The 19,184-nt window shown below is 37.7% G+C and overlaps 2 protein-coding genes and 1 pseudogene across 3 annotated transcripts; 2 read left to right on the top strand and 1 right to left on the bottom strand.

The window, feature by feature from the left end:
* The first annotated feature begins 259 nt into the window (after positions 1–259).
* LOC137708632 (NEFA-interacting nuclear protein) lies at positions 260–2,897 on the top strand. Its single transcript, XM_068447752.2, has 7 exons — positions 260–429; positions 536–610; positions 710–767; positions 964–1,019; positions 1,309–1,371; positions 2,403–2,471; positions 2,577–2,897. Exons 1-7 carry the CDS (start codon positions 370–372, stop codon positions 2,835–2,837), a joined length of 642 nt encoding a protein of 213 aa, XP_068303853.2. The 5' UTR covers positions 260–369; the 3' UTR covers positions 2,838–2,897.
* A 1,124-nt stretch (positions 2,898–4,021) lies between these two features.
* Positions 4,022–18,750, bottom strand: LOC137708080 (ABC transporter B family member 11-like; annotated as a pseudogene). The gene is made up of 14 exons (XR_015958157.1): positions 18,682–18,750; positions 18,432–18,599; positions 18,210–18,264; positions 17,928–18,100; positions 17,591–17,812; positions 17,261–17,499; positions 12,392–12,916; positions 12,019–12,293; positions 10,730–11,611; positions 10,359–10,624; positions 9,964–10,226; positions 9,569–9,837; positions 4,610–4,635; positions 4,022–4,531 (listed from the first exon to the last, which is right to left on the bottom strand). The product of XR_015958157.1 is annotated as an ABC transporter B family member 11-like (transcript).
* LOC148689782 (uncharacterized) lies at positions 4,860–8,722 on the top strand. Its single transcript, XM_088689392.1, has 3 exons — positions 4,860–6,092; positions 7,458–8,064; positions 8,332–8,722. Exons 1-3 carry the CDS (start codon positions 4,967–4,969, stop codon positions 8,720–8,722), a joined length of 2,124 nt encoding a protein of 707 aa, XP_088545518.1. The 5' UTR covers positions 4,860–4,966.
* Positions 18,751–19,184: the final 434 nt, after the last annotated feature.

Raw genomic sequence — 19,184 nt, 5'->3', positions numbered from 1 at the left:
CTCTATTAAATTGATGAGTTTATTTTTATTTTTAATCAATGTGGTGCAATGTAGCTTACACTTTATCCTATATAAGAACATCACGTATATCATCAATTTAATGAAGGTTAACAATTAATCCGGCCAAAAATGTAAATTGATACAAATTCAAAACCTTATGGTGTAAAAATAAAACTTTCATGGCTCGTTTTGAAAATCATCCAAATCTCAAGGTGTGAAATGTAATAATATCTACAATAAAATTGTTGGTTGTTTGTTAAATTATAGGCGCGTAGCCCGTGGAAGCAACAGACCCGAAGAACGAGTGTGAGAGCAAAAGCCAATAGGTAGAAATAAGGATTGTGACTGTTAGTATTCGGAGTCGGAGAGATGGCCGAGGACGATTTCACACGCCCACCCCGGCTTATGAGCTTCGTCTCCGAGGAACAGGTGTTGTTATCTGTCTGAAAACCCTAAAAGCCCTAATTATCCTTTCAATCAACCATCCTAATGCAATTTTGGTGCATTAACGCTGCGTTTTGATGATGTCTTGCAGTTGGATGAAGCCAAGAGAGCAAGGGGCGAACGAGTTGAGGATGGCACTGCCCAGAGAGACAGACCCCTTTTCGAGGTACGTTTCCCTTCTTCTTATTCTTCTTCTCCTTCTTCCATTCTCTCAATTTCATTCGAATTTTATCAATTGTTTGTGTTTACATTCAATTCATTGCAGATTTTGAAAGAAAACAAAGACAAGAAGGATGCAGAGTTCAATGAACGTTTCAAGCACAGTGAGTGCTCCTCAAACCTCAAACTTTCGTTTCTTTCAATCATTGTATGAATATAGAGATTTAAACCTTTAATTTGATCAAGATTGCATTTTGTTTGATGAAAATAAAATTAGTCAAAGAATGTTGGTACTGCTATGTGCTCCGTGCTCGTGCTCTCTCTCACTCACTCACTTACTCACTCATTTTCTCTTTGCAGGACCGCCCAAAGCTTTGGACGATGACGAGACCGAGTTCCTTGAAAATTTAGAGACTGTAAGACAAGACTCTATGTTTTATTATTCATTCATGTTATCAGTGTTACTCGCACTTCATTTGAAGCATTTACTTGTTGCATATCAAGTATCTGTGGATTTTCAATTTCTAATAGGGCTTTTTTAGGTTTGTGGAGTAGCTAAGTAGGATTTTATTCACTGCAGTCTGAAATTTTTTCTTCTTAATTTCAAGACATTCGTCACTGCTGCTGGATGAAGTAGTTAAACAATCAACACAGCTAAGATACTAATATTATCACATGTGTTATTTTCTTGACATTCCTTTTCAGTCAAGGAAGGAATATGAGCAAAAAATTGCAGATGAGGAAGCTCAACAGCTTCTGAGTTTCCAGGTATGTTTTCAATGACATTGGAATTGTAATCCTACTTTTTACAGTTGAGGCGTCGTATTTGAGGTTTACTTCTTTCTCTTCTTTTTTGGGTGAACAACCAGGGCCTGAAGGCCCAAAACAAATAAAGACTTACATCAGAAAGGCACTATGTTGACTTCATTTTACAAAAAAGAAGAGTTTGAGAGTTTATTTTGATTTCCTGTATGCTAGAATTTGGCAGTTTCAAAGCTTCTCGTATTATCTTTAACCTTTGTATTGAATTTAGTAATAGACATACATCTATAATTTCTTGCAGTTGACCTCTTAATGCTCGAAATTCTAACGTTTGAGGTCATTTCATGGATGCATTTGATCATGAAAAGGAATCCATTTTATTTTTAGCTTTAAGTGCTTTTAAGATATACTACATTTTTCTATCTAGATCTTTGGAAATGTTTAGCCAAATGAAACTCCAGGTTAGACCTCTCTTTATACTTACCTCTATGTTATGAGCAGAGGTGCTCTGCTTTTAGGATAGGGTTAGTATCTGATTGGATATGGGATATGGCTCTCTTATGGTGAGATACGTATCCAATATGAAAGTTGAAGTACCAGTTTGAATTCTTCTTTATGTTGAATTTCGGTTTGGATATGACTGGGATATGCAACGGGTACACTGAAAGATATAACAGGGGATTTTAAAGTTTCTTAAATAGGTATGCTTCAAATTTAAAAACGTTCAAAGCTCAATTTTGAATGATGCTTTATTACCCACCTGCTCTCCTGGTTTGACAAAAAGAGTAAAGGGTCATGTGGTTTTTTAGTTCGACTGATTAGAAGTAAAATCAATTCAATGTAGGTTCACTATTTTTTCTCTTTTTGTATATATCTTATCCGTTATTGATGGGTATGGTAAAATAAATTTGTCCGATCCTTTTTTTGATGGGTATGAAAAATTATGATAAAGATGAATAAAAATAGGCCAAACATGATTTCCTGGCCATTTCATTATTCTTGTGTGACAAATTTTTTACACCAGTTGTTCTTATCAGGCTGCGGTGGCGGCAAAGTCTAGCATTGTGCAAGAGCTTAAGGAAGCACCTTCGGTTCCTATAGGCCAGGTTGGTACATAAATGTGAGGAATATGACAGTGCCAGAGGAGAGATGGCCTCCTTCAGTAGTTGGAAATGTTAGTTACGTTTCTGAATAAAATCATTTGGTTGCAGGAACAGAAATCAGCTGAGAAGAAGAATCCACCTCCTCGTCGATTAGGTATGATTATTAAGGTGCAGCCACAAGCAAAGAAAGCCAAAATTGATCGGGGAGGTAGTGAAGAACCTAGAAACACAATGAAAAGCCCACATGTAGATACGGAAAAAACTTTAGAGGTAAATAAGACGCTTAATGGTGGTATAAGTATTGATAAGTCCAGTGTTGCTGCCAAGACAGGTCTTGTTTCCTATAGTGATGACAGTGAAGAAGACTGATAGTTTAGTTCTATGTCTTTAAGGAGCAGTTAATGTTGATTAAACTTTTTTTTTTCTTTCCTTTTAATCTCTTTTGATCTCTAATAGACTCGGTAAGGCAAAGCAGGATTTAGGATAATATGTTTCATAATAAATTTATTAATATGTATTGCCGCATAGGAGAAAAAGAAGATATAAAAGTTTGAAGTAGGACATGATCCCTCCCTGACATGGTCTATAAAAATCATCAAAACACGATCTTTTATTCACAAGCTGCATTTGCACATCTGTCTCTATGCCCGCCTGTTTCAAATAACCGGTGTTTGTGAACCACTCTCATGTGTATCATGAAGGTCGAATCTGAAGTTAATTGGAGGAAGGAGGGCTTAGGTTTTATCATTGGAAATGATTGGTTTCATGAATGAATATGATTTGGCTTTTGTGTGGGGAACTGGACTCTGGAATTTTAAGGGTTTATCTTCTCTCTACAAAGGAGGCGCTCTTGTTTAGACAAATTAAGTGTTTGAGTCAGATTCCCTTGCCTTTGCATTTGCCGAAGATGTCTTGTTGCCAAGCTGGTTTAGATGGTGAGCATTGCTTTTTTGGCTAGATTGTGTTTTGTGCCTCTCAGGACATGTCTAATCCTTTGTTTGACGCAAGACTCTGACAAAGTTATAGAAACATTGCTTCGTTACTTGAATCCTTACTCAATTTTTTCACAAAGAGATTCACTCAAGTGAATTAATAACACCATATGACATTGCATCGTTAATTGAAAACTACTCAATGGCATGGGCCTGGTACTAACTTACAAAAAATCGCTTGCATTCCTTTATTGTTTTAGAACAAACAAAATCTTACACCACAACTCTCATTGAGAACCGTATGTTGCCTATTATCATGCAATAATATAAGCACCACGATCTTAAGAAAATTACAAAACCAAATGCAAAAAATAAGGCCACTATTTGGTAGGCATCGACAACAAAGTTTACTTGCGTTGAATTCGTCGAACTAATTTGAAATTCCTCTCAAAATATGTTGTGAGAATTTGAAATGGAAAAACACACTTGGAATTGAAACAATACTAAGAAAGTTGTGGTATTCTTTTCTTTTCAAACAAGCTCACCAACAAAACAAAACAAAACAAAAGCCATCTTCTATGACCTAAAACTACTTTCGTGTACATCTACTAGAAATAACATTGACTACATTAAGGATTAGAACGAGAAAATATAATCATTATGCATTTATCTCCTTATTGTTTGGTGGCGTGACAATGCCACTCGGATAGGTGGCGTGACAATGCCATTTTTCTCTGTTAGTGTTTGGTGAGAAAAGGGTAACAAGAAAGAAGCTCATGCAATTGAATCGCTCATGTGCAGAGCAACCAAGGATGCATAAAATCCATCTGTAATTTTGATCAACCTATCATGCTTCCCTTTTTCTACTATCAATCCGTTTTTAACCACCGCAATCTCATCGGCATTCTTGATCGTCGATAGTCGATGAGCGACCACTACTGTGGTCCTGTTTACCATCACCCTGTCTAATGCGTCTTGAACCACTCTCTCAGATTCAGCATCAAGTGCACTTGTAGCTTCGTCCAACAGTAATATCTTGGGGCTCTTGCTTATCGCACGCGCAATGGCTACGCATTGCTTCTGCCCGCCAGATAATTGTATTCCTCGTTCTCCTACTACGGTGTCATACCCCTGCACAACGCATTTGGATTAGTTCTGAAACAATCTGGTTTTAAACTATCCCAAAAAGAATTTATTATATGTTCTAACCTGATTCAAGCTACTAATGAACTTGTGTGCTATTGGAAGAAAACATGGGTGTATGAATGGTACATTGACTGTCATAGTTGTCCCTTTACTTTTCCATGTTTTCTGCTTTACTTTTCCATGTTTTCTGCTTTGCTTTTCCTTTCTTTCTGCTTTGCTTTTCCTTGTTTTCTTCCTTGTTTTCTGCTTCTGTTTCTTTTCCTTTCTTCCGCTCATTTATATGAGCTTTCCTTGTACTTGGTTCCACACAATACAAAATATAGACATTCAAAATTCAATATGGTATCAGAGCAGTGACCCTAACCGGCCTGTCTCTGTGGTGTTCTCTTGAGAGATTTGTGAGCTTCTTGTCCTTCAATCATGGCTGAAGAAAGCTTAGTAAATTTGGAAGGAGACGGCTTTCATGCTACTCCACCATCACCACACTCAGATATTGATATCAACCCAAATCAACGTCTTAGTTCTGTCATGCTAAATGAGTTTAACTATCTTCCATGGGAGAGAGCAGTTTCTCTTGCTCTGGGAGGACGATCAAAGCTTGGTTATGTTAATGGTGCTATTCCAATGCCTGAGACTACCTCACCGGAGTATGATGCTTGGCTATGCAAAGACCAGTTGGTCATGTCGTGGCTACTCAATTCCATGGATCGTAAGATTGCAGAAATTTTTAGCTATGCTGAATCCTCCATGACTCTTTGGAAAAATCTCAAGGAAATGTATGGAAATCAGAACAATGCGGCTAGAGTGTTTCAGTTAAAGAAGGACATTGCTGGTTTGCAACAGGAAGGGAAGCCATTTGTGCAACATCTTGGAAAGCTGACCACTATGTGGAACGAGCTGAATGTGTATCGACCACACACCATCGACGCTGCTGTGCTAACTAAAAGAGCCGAGGAAGACAAAATATTCCAACTCCTAGCAAGCCTGAGCCCTGAATTCGAAGATCTTCGAAGCCATATCCTCATGAATCCCGACCTGCCTTCTTTTTCAAGTGTGTGTGCCACAATTCAAAGAGAAGAGGTTCGAAGGAAAGTCATGACCTTGGACATGAAGGCAAATATACCAGAAGCTAGGGCTTACTTCTCTAACCAAAAACTTGGTGAGGAGAGAGGCTACAAAAGAAAGAAAACTGGCTTAAAATGTAGCCATTGTGATGCTGGTGGGCACTCAAGAGACCGATGCTGGATTCTTCATCCAGAGTTAAAACCAAAGTTTCCTAGGGATAACAAAGGTGTCTCGAAAGGCTCGTACAACCCTTCTTACAAGGCAAATCATGTTGCCACAACTTCTTCTGATGGAGCACTGAAGTTCACCACTAATCCAGCTGCACTGATCAACGAGTTTGCTATGTTTCTTCACAAGAAACAAGGTCTTGGAGATAGTGAAGGACCACTAAATCATTGTGACAACAATCAAACTGCACTACTAGGACAATTTGCTGGCTTCCTGGCTGGAAATGAAGGCGTGGTACAAAGGGACATCCAAGGTATCTTACACTCCTTCTCAACTGCTCTCAACATTGGTGATGTGCATGATTATTGGATTATAGATTCTGGAGCCACTGATCATATGACTAACAAGTCTACAAACTTGCATAAATTTGAAAAATTTTCTATTCCATCTCAAGTGTCAGTTGCCAATTGAAAAAATGCTATGGTTGTGGGAAAAGGAAAAATACATTTGATCTCAAGTGATGTCGAGTCTGAGGCTCTTTATGTTCCCTCATTCCCTTTTCAACTTTTATCTGTTAGCAAGATCACAAACTCATTAAATTGTCTTGCCATTTTCTCTCCCAAAAATGTGATCTTTCAGGATGTAGTCACCAAGAAGACGATTGGTGAAGGATTTTTCTTAAATGGTCTCTACTATCTTTCCAAGCATATTCAAGTTCCCAAGGTTTTTCAAGTCACTTCAAGCTTAGCTCAAGAACAACAACTTTGGCACCAACGTCTAGCACATCCTTCTGAAAAAGTTCTATCCACCTTGTTCCCAAATATGTGCAAAGTTACAAGTCCTTGTGATGTTTGTCATTTTTCTAAGTTTACTAGATTACCATTTACTTCCTCTTTGTCTAGGGCTAGTAACCCTTTTGAAATCGTGCATTCTGATGTTTGGGGACCAACTATAGAGTCTTTTGATGGATACAAATATTTTGTAACTTTTGTGGATGATTTCACAAGGATTACTTGGTTGTATCTTTTGAAATTTAAAAGTGAAGTGATGGAAGTTTTTCAAGATTTTCATAGACTTGTGGCCACCCAATTTGCTTCAAAAATTCATATTTTACGATAAGATAACGACACAGAATATATGTCTCATAACATGTCACACTACTTGAGCACGCATGGTATATTACACCAAACAAGCTGTGTTGGAACACCTCAACAAAATGGGGTGGCCGAGAGGAAGAATAGAGATCTACTTGAGAAGACTAGAGCTCTTATGTTTCACATGAATGTGCCTAAGAAGTTTTGGTCTCAAGGAGTCCTTACTGCGGCATATCTCATCAATAGATTGCCTAGTAAAGTGTTGAATTTTAAATCACCTTATGAGGTCTTGAAAAATAGAAAGATCAACTTTTCCCATTTGAGAGTCTTTGGGTGTACATGCTTTGTTCACATTCAAACTCAAAATCGTGACAAGCTAGACCCAAGGGCTGCCAAATGTGTCTTTCTAGGTTATTCATCTACCCAAAAAGGTTACAAGTTCTATAATTCAACAACTAGAAAAATGGTTGTTTCAAGGGATGTTAAATTTGAAGAACATGTTCCTTACTTCTCACAATCACTGGATTACTCTAAACAGGGGGAGCATTTGATGGACTTATTTCCTTTTCCATATCCAAACGGAGAAGATGCAACATGCACTCCTAGTGATCATGTGCCGGATGATGTTAACCTTCACTCGGTGGAACATCTTGAAGATGAAAACCCTTCCTCATCGGAGATTCACACTGCACCCTCCAGTGATCCTTCCAACCATGATGTTGTTCAAATACCTGTAGTTCAAGCTCCTACAGTTCGTCGCAATCCTGCACGAGAGAGGAAACTTCCATCCAAGTTGCATGATTATGTGACCTACACTGCCAGGTATCCCGTGACTGATGTTATTGATTATAGCAAAGTCTCATCTTCTTTTGCTACATTCCTAAGTGCCATTAATGAAGGTCGAGAACCTCAAAGTTTTCAAGAAGCCAATCTTCACAGTGAGTGGAGAAATGCTATGGCAGAGGAGCTTCAAGCCCTCCATGAAAATAACACATGGACTATAGTGAAACTTCCAAAAGGAAAGAAGGCAGTGGGGAGTCGTTGGGTGTACAAAACTAAGTTTCATTCAGATGGCACAATCGAAAGGAATAAGGCTCGCTTGGTTGCTCGAGGTTTTACACAAACCTATGGCGTCGATTATAAAGAGACATTTGCTCCGGTGGCAAAAATGAACACTGTTAGAGTATTGTTGTCGGTTGCAATTAACAATGCATGGCCTCTCTTTCAAATGGATGTTAAAAATGCTTTCCTGCATGGTGAACTTGAAGAAGAGGTTTACATGAAGCTACCCCCAGGTCATCCTCAATCAAACAATCCAGAAATGGTGTGCAAACTCCATAAATCCATTTATGGTCTCAAGCAAAGTCCACGTGCATGGTATGCCAAGCTCAGTCATGTTCTGGAAAGGGTTGGTTTTTGTCGAAGTATTGCGGATTCTTCCCTATTTGTTCGTTCCAGCTTAGTGGGTAAACTAGTGGTGCTCATTTATGTTGATGATCTAATTGTGACTGGTGATAATATGTCAGAGATTAATGCTCTTAAACAGTATCTCAACAACAAGTTTGCTATCAAGGATCTTGGCACTCTCAAATACTTTCTGGGCATCGAGATGGCACACTCTCACAAGGGTTTCTTCCTCAACCAACGCAAGTATGTCATGGATCTTCTTCACGAAGCAAAAATGACAGATTGCAAGCTTGCTCGTACCCCCTTGGATAGCAACTTGAAGCTAAAAACTCACGGTGATCCAGTTCCCAATTTAAGTTACTATCAAAGAATGGTTGGCAAACTCATTTATCTGACTATCACACGTCTTGATATATCATATGCTGTCAGCATTGTTAGCTAGTTTATGCACTCTCCAAGCATGGATCATTTGAAGATTGTTCATCGTGTGCTACGTTATCTTAAGGGTTCCATTGGTAGAGGAATTCTTATGCGCAACAATAGTCACACTCAGATCTCAGGCTATACCGATGCTGACTGGGCAGGCAATTCTCTCGATCGCAAGTCTACCACTGGGTTTTGTACGTTTGTGGGAGGCAACCTAGTTACCTGGAAAAGCAAGAAACAAAGTGTTGTTGCACGCTCTAGTGCAGAGGCAAAGTATCGTGCTATGGCGTCCACTGCTTGTGAACTTATTTGGCTCAAAAGCCTTCTGTTGACTTTAGGTTTTCCTCATCAACAACCCATGTCCCTACACTGTGATAATCAGGCCGCGATGCACATTGCATCGAATCCTGTATTCCATGAGCGAACTAAACATATTGAAGTTGATTGTCACTACGTCAGAAATCAAGTTCAGTCCAAGGTGATCGACACTCACTAAACGCGCAGTCATGATCAACTTGCGGATATTTTCACAAAAGGATTACCCTCTGCTGATTTTCAACATCTTTTGTTCAAGCTTGGATCAATTAATCCCTTTGATCCAGCTTGAGGGGGAGTATTGGAAGAAAGCATGGGCGTATGTATGGTACATTGGCTGTCATAGTTGTCCCTTTACTTTTCCATGTTTTCTGCTTTACTTTTCCATGTTTTCTGCTTTGCTTTTCCTTTCTTTCTGCTTTGCTTTTCCTTGTTTTCTTCCTTGTTTTCTGCTTCTGTTTCTTTTCCTTTCTTCCGCTCATTTATATGAGCTTTCCTTGTACTTGGTTCCACACAATACAAAATATAGACATTCAAAATTCAATATGTGCATTGGCCAACTCCGACGCAGCTATGATTTCTGCCTCACTTGCATCACCATCCTTTCCATATGCAATGTTGGCACGGATTGTGTCGTTAAATAAAACAGGTTCTTGCCCCAACAAGCCCCATCTGCTGCCTCAACCATTTCAAGTGGAACTTTCCAAGTTCAGTTCCATCAAGTGTGATATGACCTGAATCCGGATCATAAAATCGTTGCAACAATGCTACTACTGTCGATTTTCCACTCCCACTTTCTCCAACCAGGGCAACTGTCTGCAAAACATATTCACCAATACAAAAAACATTATATCAAGTCTCGAGGTTCATCAGCATGTCATGAAGTTATAAGTAAAATTAAAAAAACGAACACAAATACAATTCAATTAACGAAATATTTACCTTGCCAGAATGGATAGTTAAACTGAGGTCTTGGAAAATCTGTATATCTGGCCGAGAGGGATATTTGAAACTTACATGGCGAAGCTCAATATCTCCCTTTACGCTATCCAATTTTATGCCAGACTCTTCACTAGGGTCTATCTTTGACTTCCTGTCTATTATTGCAAATATGGAAGCAGCAGAATTCCTGGTTTTACTATAATCAGAGCCAAAACTGCTCATCTGAGAGTTCCCGTGGCTGCCATGGTCAAGGCAAAGAAAACCTGCAAACCAAATACACCTTAAAATCAGCTACATACATAGGTGTGAATGTATATCTCACTTTGATTTCGTATGTATGTTTTCAACACCTTCTGAAACGAACTGTTAGATACATATGTAGAGGGAATAATTACTTGGAAAATGTCGGCAAATGTTGTTTTGCCAGCCTTGACGAGTTTAGCTCCTGCGTAGAAGCTGGTTGCGTAGACACAAAACAGAAAGAAGTAAGATACCCAAATCCTATTCGACTGATCACGCCTTGTCATTTCCCTTCGGCTCTAGGGCCTTCACATTTTCTTCTGTATAGTTCCATTACCTTCTTTTCAGCACAGAAAGAAGCAACTGTTCGTATGCTCCCAACTGCGTCATTAGAAACTTGGCTTGCTTCCTCATACTTCATCTGCAACCATTTAATTATACATCTTTATGAGACCTCAACAGAAAGAAATAATTTGAAATTACAAGTTTGAAATGTGCTACTAAATCAGGGAGCTTTTAATCATACCTTTGCATCTCCACTGAATCCTTTCATGAACTTTGCTTGAACATAACCACCAAATCCGATCAGAGGAATCAATGCGAGAACAATTAATGCCAGCTGCCAAGATGCAATAAAAGCAATGATCAAACCTGCAATTCCGGTCGCAATGCTATTAACTATCTCAGCTAGCGCATCTCCAACTAGGGTCCGCACTGATGCTGCATCTACTGAGAGCCTCGCACCAACTGAGCCACTTGAGTTCTCAGGCTCATCAAACCACCCAACTTCCATGTGAACCACTCTCTCAAAACACATTATTCTGATACGTTCAATTAACTTACTACCAGCAACTGAAAAGAAGTATGCTCGTGCAGGGACCACCAGAAATGATGCCAGACCAAGTACCATAAGAATAATTGCCCAAAACTCTGAGTCTTTCTTTTGTTGACTAGGTGGTTCGTACAAAATCTTTACTACCCTGGAAACAAGCACACCGAAAATTGGAAGTATAACACCATTGACGGTTGCAGCTAACGTTCCAAGAAGTAGTGCTGGAATCTCGGGCTTGTTGAGGGCAGCGAGGCGGCGGAGAGAAACAGTTGGAGGTTGCTCTGATGCCACTGCAGCGCCCTCTGGTTCTGCCAAGGTAGTGTCATGCATGTTAGCATGTCCTGTGGTTAAACCAAAGGCAGCTGAAATGAATGGCGGCTGCTATTTCGTACAGAGGAATTCCGACTTATGGATCTTTGTAACGACATTCTTAGACTTGATTGTGTAAAAGATTCGGCAGTTATATCAGATTTGTTTTGAACTTCTCCTGTTTGTCCTGAACCCTTGTTTACTTCTTGCAAGCGTATAAGTTGAGAGTACGCTCCTTCAGGATCCTTGAGTAATTCTGAGTGCGAAATGGACAAAAATATGGTTAACTGATATGTCTTCCTAGATTGGCAGGAACTTGGGATCTAACAATAAATTGCAGCCACGAGTAAACTGAAATTCTATCCAGAAGTACGAACACTATGCCTGGACTCTAGAGATTGTAATAGATTTCGGTGGCAAAAGCAACTTGTCATATCAGAAGAAAGCAAGTCAAAATCAGGGTTGATTGCGCAGAATTCTTGAAAGCAATGCATATATATGTCTATCAATACACTTGACAAACAGCATAATTGCGCAGAATTCTTGAAAGCAATGCATATATATGTCTATCAATACACTTGACAAACAGCATAAACTGGATACAACATCTCCAACCAAGGTAAACATACACAAGAACTAATAAAAAGAATGTGCTAGCTTTATCAGGTAGAATACCTTTTTCAACCATCTTTCCTTTATGAATGACAGCAATCGCACGTGCATTCCTCACCGTGCTCAAACGATGAGCAACAATAACAGTAGTTTTGTTGACCATAATCGGATCCAATGCTTCTTGAACTATCCTCTCAGATTCTGCATCAAGTGCACTTGTAGTTTCATCCAAAAGTAGAATTCGTGGATCTTTCAAAATGGCTCTTGCTATAGCAATTCTCTGCTTCTGCCCACCAGATAGCTGAGTTCCATGCTCACCGACCATGCTGTCAATGCCCTGAACACGAAATATTCAAGTTCTAGTGAAGTAATATTCTTATGATCTTGCACTTATTTGAAAGCTGCAATTAAAATGAGCTAGAACTTAACTAGCACCTGAGGCAATTTATCGATAAATTTGGAGGCGTTTGCAACTTCAGCTGCTGCTTTTATCTCTTTAATGGTAGCACCATCTTTTCCATAGGCAATATTGTCCTTAATGCTGGATGCAAACAGTACAGGTTCCTGGCTGACAAGACCAATTTTACTCCGAATCCATTTCACCTGAAATTCTTTTAGGTTTATGCCATCTATCAAAACTTCACCAGCTCGTGGATCATAAAATCTCTCTATCAGACTGATGACTGTTGACTTCCCACTTCACTTTGTCCAACCAAAGCCGCAGTGGTGCCACTAGAGATATGAGGAGAGAACCCGTCGAATATTGGTTCATCTGGTCTGGCTGGATAACTGAAATAAACCTCTTTCAGCTCTATGTCTCCACGAATGTCATCCAAGGTCTTTCCTTTTTCGTCATAAGCATCAGTCTCTGGTTTCCTACTGATAGTCTCAAACATCTTAAATGCTGCAGCTTGACCAGCACCGAATGCACTCAAGCACGGAGATGCTTGCCCCAGAGACCTAATTGATCCAAAATTGTTAATAAATTTAAACAAAAAGAGAAGAAGAAAAGGAAAACAAAAAAACAAAAAAACCAAACTAGGCAGTCACGTATTTATGTACCTGCATGTGTGTACGAGAAGTTAAATTCAAACATAAAGAGAGAAGAAAAAAAAAAAAAACTAATGAAAAAAGTTTGAAAACTTTTAAGTTTTAATTAAAAAAACAAAAATATGTTGTAAGTGAATAGTATCAAGAGTGACTTTTTAGAATAAAAATGTTTATTTCATTAAAAATAAACAATATTGGAAGTGTTTAGTTAAAACTCTAAAAAAATTAAAAAAAAGATGATAACATTACACTATTCTAAAGTTCGGGAGGGTGTAACTGTAGCTTAGCTATGGTGGAATCCAAACTGGTTGGGAAGGTTACAGAGAGAAAGAGCGGGATGGGTGGGGATTTTGAACAGGGGCAAGTAAGGCTCCTTTGTCCCATGCTTTCATGTCCTGATTGTAAAGGTGAGAAATACTTTTCGATCTTTTGTGTACTGTTCGGTTAGTAAATACTGATTTTCGCATTCCTCTCTACTGCTCAGATTAGATTGAGAGAGAGAGAGAGAGAGAGCTTAAACAGAAGAAGATGGTGTTCTCCTCGGAGCTACCAGTGGAAAAGGTGATTGCTTTCCGTCGTACTTGCTTATCTTCAACATAGCTCTGGCCAACTTCAATAGCGTTCTTGCTGCAGTTGCGTTTTCTCAGGTTTGTTTTGAATACCCTTTTCTTTGTTATCTGTATTGTTTGTGTTTTCGAGCTCTGTTGAGAATTTCATCATATGGGTTTGGTCTATTTTGTGGGATTTTCATTGTTGAATGATGAGTTAAGCGTGAGCAATGACACTACATGTGTGTTCGCTGAATCTTGATTTGGATTGAAGGGGTTATTTGTGCTTATGTTGGGGAGAAAGTTGAGGAAAATTTGGAATTCTTACCGTTGTTATTCGACAATTTGGAATGCTTAAAGTATTTTGCACATTGCATGGAAGTTTTTACTAATGATTAGACCAACGAATTATCCACATTCTCTAAATGGGATTTCACACCCAAATACTTAGAATTGAATACTATCTTCGGACAATTTAGACACCCTTTAGTGTGAGTTTGCTTACTGGATTTATCTTCTTTTTGTTTGATGAGTGTAAATTGTCATGTACACTTGACATCTAGTGTTGAAGAAGACACTAGGTTTTGGATTTAATGGCTTCCAAATGAAACAATGATTCCATTACGTTATTATTTGAACATTATTCTAAAGTATTTCTCTTTATTTTTACGATGATGGTTTAAGGGCTTTAATCGATGCTCATTTAGTTATTTGTTAGTATGTTTTCTAGATTAAAAAAAATCATGATTTGATCTTTTCTATGCACTCTTTATTTCTCAAAATTGTTTCTATTTGTCAAAGTTTCAATATATTTCTATTTAATTGTTTAAGTTTGTGTCTTTACAGTTTTAAAGGGAAGTTTCAAGCGTTTTTGAATTCAAGACAACAAAAAATTGTGATGAGCCCCAAGAACAGTTAAGTAAGAATTTAAGCCATGTGAAATAAAGTTGTGAATCATTTTTGTTGTACATAGGCTGTTGATGTAAAGTTAGTAAAATTTAGATGCAAACTAATGAATGTGAACAATTTATTTTCTCTTTGTGAATTGTACTTTGGAATCCGTCATTTTAGTTGTACATAGACTCTTAATGTAAATTCATAAAATATAGATGCAAACTAAATGACTTATTTCTACCATGTGGGTTCAGCTGCTTTGATCGGTTTTTGATTTTTTTAGAGATTGTGATTACGATTTTAAAACCCACAGCGGAATGTGGGCATTTGAATTCATCTCCAACCCTTTGATTAAAATCTAAGATTTCTAATCCAAAAATTTAGGTTTTAACCCAGAAATAGTTTTTCTACTTCAACCTTCTGGGTTAAATTTTTAGCCCTAGATTGTTAAAGAATGAATTTAGGATAAATCTTTTTCTTAAACTAACTTTATAAAAAAAAATGTGTAAATTATCCAAATTTAATTATAAAAACATTTTAATCTAAAAATATTTGGGAACTTTTATGAAAAGGACTTGGGCTAAGTTTATTTTAACAAAAAACCATGCTATAACTTTATTTAATGAAAAAATCTTAAATTTTAATGAAAAACTCTTAAATTTTTATAAAAATGATAAAAGAACTTAAATTTTAATGAAAAAGACATAATTTTAATATTAAAAATTAAAAACTGATGCGCGGGACTTGCGCATCCTCACACATACTGTTTATAAAATTTAACAGTATCATACTGTTTGTGAAACTTACTACATTGTTTATGAAATTTAACGGTACTACACTGTTTATGAAACTTAACGGTACTACACTGTTTATAAAACTTAACAGTATTACACTGTGTATATATGTATATTATTTCTTTTGCCTTAAGTAGGTACGAGTGAAATCTACATATATCACTTATATATATATATATATATTATTTATTACATACATGAAAATACACCTTACGAGATTATAGTACCAGACGTGTGTTTGTGTTATCTTGCTTTGTCAAAGACGTTGGGGGGACGCGCACTGGGCACACATGTTTATATTATGTTTTATTTTTTTGTTCTTATCATTAAATAAAGTTATTAGATGATTTTTGGTTAAAATGCAAAGTTTTGAAGCTCTTTTCATTAATTTTTTAAAAATATTTAGATTCCGATAAATATTGAAAAATTACTAAGTAGATACCATGAAACTCGTGGAACACTATGAAAGAATATGAAACACATGAAATGTAACATCCCACATCGCCCAGGGGAGTGATCCTTGAATGTATATTCTCATCCCTACCTAGCACGAGGCATTTTGGGAGCTCACTGGTTTTGGGTTCTGTAGGAACTTCAAGGTTAAGCGAGAAGAGAGCTAGAGTAATCCCATGATGGGTGACCCACTGGGAAGTTGCTCGTGAGTTCCCAAAAACAAAACCGTGAGGGAATGGTAAGCCCAAAGCGGATAATATCGTGCTACGGTGGTGGAGCGGGCCCTGGAAGTGATCCGTCCTAGGCCGAGATGTGACATGAAAGATTTTTTTAATTATTTTAGCTGTTAGATTTAAATTTGGATTGTTTGAATATTTTTTTTTAACGTTGAATTTGATCATATTATATCTTAGCCATTGGATCTAATAAATTTATAAATATAAAATTAAAAATAAATACACATATATGGTGGGCCAGCCCACTAACCTAGGTGTCACATCTCGGCCCGGGCCTCCATCATATCCCGAGCTTGATTCCACCGTAACACGATATTGTTCGCTTTGGGCCTCGACTACGCCCTCACGGTTTTGTTTCTGGGAACTCACACGAGAACTCTCGAGTGGGTCACCTATCATGGGAATGCTCTCGCCCCTTTCTCACTTAACTTCAGAGTTCCCATAGAACCCGAAGCCAGTGAGCTCCAAAAGGCCTCATGCTAGGTAGAGATGAGAATATACATATAAGGTTTACAGTATCCACTCCCCTGGACGATGTGGGATGTTACACTAGGAATGAGTTTTGACTTAAATTTGCCCCAAAAATGAGGATTGCGTTAAAACTCATATTTGGCTTAAGGGTTGGGGCAAGTTGAGGTAGGTTTAAAACCTAAATTTTGAGTTTTACTTTAAGATCTAATCCAACTCTTGGGAAAAAACTCAGATTTTAAGTTGTAAACGTATCCCAACTTGCTCCAACTCTTGGGGTAAATATGAGTTTTAACCCAAAACTCATTTATAGGGGCAAATTTAGGCAATGATTCTCCTGGGTTAGTTGATGTGGCCCACCATATATGTGTAATTTTTTTAGTTTTATATTTATAAATTCATTGGAATCTAACGGTTAAGATCTAATATGATCAAATCCAATAGTAAAAAAAAGATCTAACGGTCAAAATTTAAATCCAACGGTTAAAGTAATTAGAAAAAATTTATTTTATGTGTTTCATAGTGTTCCATGAGTTTCATGGTGTAGGTTTTGTAATTTTTCAATATTTATAGGAATCTAAATTTAGGTTAAAATGTTTATTAAATTAAATTAGGATAGTCTACATGATTTTTTTTTATTTTTTATTTTTTTAAAAGTTACTTTAAGAAGAAATTATCCTAAATTCATTCCTTAATAATCTCGGACTAAAAATTTAACCTAGAAGTATGAGGAGAAAAATTGTTTCTGAATCAAAACCTAAATTTTCTGTGTTAAAAATTTTAAGTTTTAACCCAAGAATTAGAGTAGGTTTAATAACCTAAAAAAAAAAAAAGAAGAGAGAGAAAAAATATGGACCTTACATGGATCCGGTCAAAACAGCAACAATCACATTCAGCACGTCACCCCCAGAATGTCCATTATTTCTTACCATTCTTGAACCAAACTATATCGCCAAGGCATAAGTGCAGAAGACAACTAGCGAAACCAAGCCAAAACCTGCTCCAGCAGCAGTACCTTCGTAAACGCCTGATTTGTAAGCATCCGCAAGATATTTGTTGTAACTTGTTATAACTTGCTTTTCTCCAGTAAAGGATGCAACCTACGTAAGCCAGATGACAAACATCATACTATTGGACAAACAAACGACAATTATTCCAATAGTTGTAACTTGTAAGGCCAACGTGACCTACGGTTCTGATGGAGCCTATCGTTTGTTCAACTACAATTGCTGCTTTTGCATAAGCACTTTGTCCAGGGGTTGCCATCTTGGATATAATGATGGACATGGCTGCACCAGATACCACAAGCAAAGGAATCGAGGATAACATGACAAGGGTAAGAAGCCACCCTTTGATGAATGCTATTATAAACCCTCCAATGAATGTTGAAAATAGTTGTAAAAATTTTCCAACCTGCACGAACAAGACGAATATAACAATTTATTACATAGTAAGAATAACAAATTTCAAGGTTTTTATTCTCCCTGGGGTGATTTTAGGGGTTGCAGTTGTGCAGCCAGCGTAGTACCTTCTCGCCCATGGCATCTTGTATGAGAACAGCGTCTCCAGACATTCTCCCAATGACCTCACCAGTGTATGTTTCCAAATCAAAGAAAGCAACGTCTTGTCTCAAAAGTGTTTTCAAATACAAACCCCTTATCCTTGCAGCTTGTCTTTCCCCTGTTACCATCCAGCACGAGACTGTGAACAAGAAATACAGCTGTATCAGTTCAAATGCTTTGATATATGCATGAATTTGTCTGTGCATGCATGAAAAACTTTTGTGGTTATGGGTATGAGATGTACTTACGAAGAGTTGCGGCCACACCTGTCCCGATTGCCAGATAGAAATATATTAGAGCGACCTTCAATGTACCAAGATAACTGAGTGATGATCTACATGTTCAGGCTAACATCTAATATTTGACCTCATAAGGGGAAAGGGGTAACTCAAAACGTTATTGAATATAAAACTCAATGTCTCAACAAAGATAAAGATTAAATTTCGGCTTGTGCAGCGTATTAACATTACCTTGGAAACAGCACTAACTACGTCTGTATTGTTTTGATTAGATCCAAAAGAATTGATCATCTCCCCCAATAATATTGTCATAAGGGGCATGCCCGAGCCATTCCCAATGGCACCAATTGAACCGAAAAGCATCAATATAATATCAGTCTTATCTGCATATGAAAATAACTATTTCAACTTTCTCATCTCCGCCTCTCTTGTCTGAGCCTTGATGATCCCCATTCGTGCCGGTGCTTTTCTCTTCTTCTACTTGGCTTCTTGAAGTGATATCCCCATGCTCTTGAGGCATAGCTCTATCCACCCCATTTTCGTCAGCCATGTTACCAACCCCAAGAATTTATCTCAGTATTCAGATGCTTTACACCTGAGTTCGCATACCTCAATCTGCACCTGCATAAGCAGTCCTGTTATCGTAAACTTAAATGCCAAGCCGGCGAATTTGTACTGGCAGTGCGGCCAGTGCAGAGAGGACACGGACTACTTCCAAATCTACAAGCAGGCGCCAGATTATGGCCTGGTTTGGTATTGAGGTGATTCTGAAAAAAACTGGTATAAAAAAAAGAGCTGTTTTTATGTTTGGTAAACATTCAACTTTAGTTTTTTTTCATAGTTTTGGATGAAAAAAAGCCAAAAACAAGAAGCTGCAAAACCCAGCTTTGAAAAACCGGATTTTTTTTCACATCTGTTTTACATAAAAGTTTACCAAACACTATAATACTGCCTTTTTTTTCAAAAGCACTTTTACAAAAAAGT

The sequence above is a fragment of the Pyrus communis genome, chromosome 17 (genome assembly GCF_041283825.1).
Source record: "Pyrus communis isolate YQ-2024b chromosome 17, ASM4128382v1, whole genome shotgun sequence".
Classification (NCBI taxonomy): domain Eukaryota; kingdom Viridiplantae; phylum Streptophyta; class Magnoliopsida; order Rosales; family Rosaceae; genus Pyrus; species Pyrus communis.
This window is presented reverse-complemented; position numbering and strand designations above follow the sequence as displayed.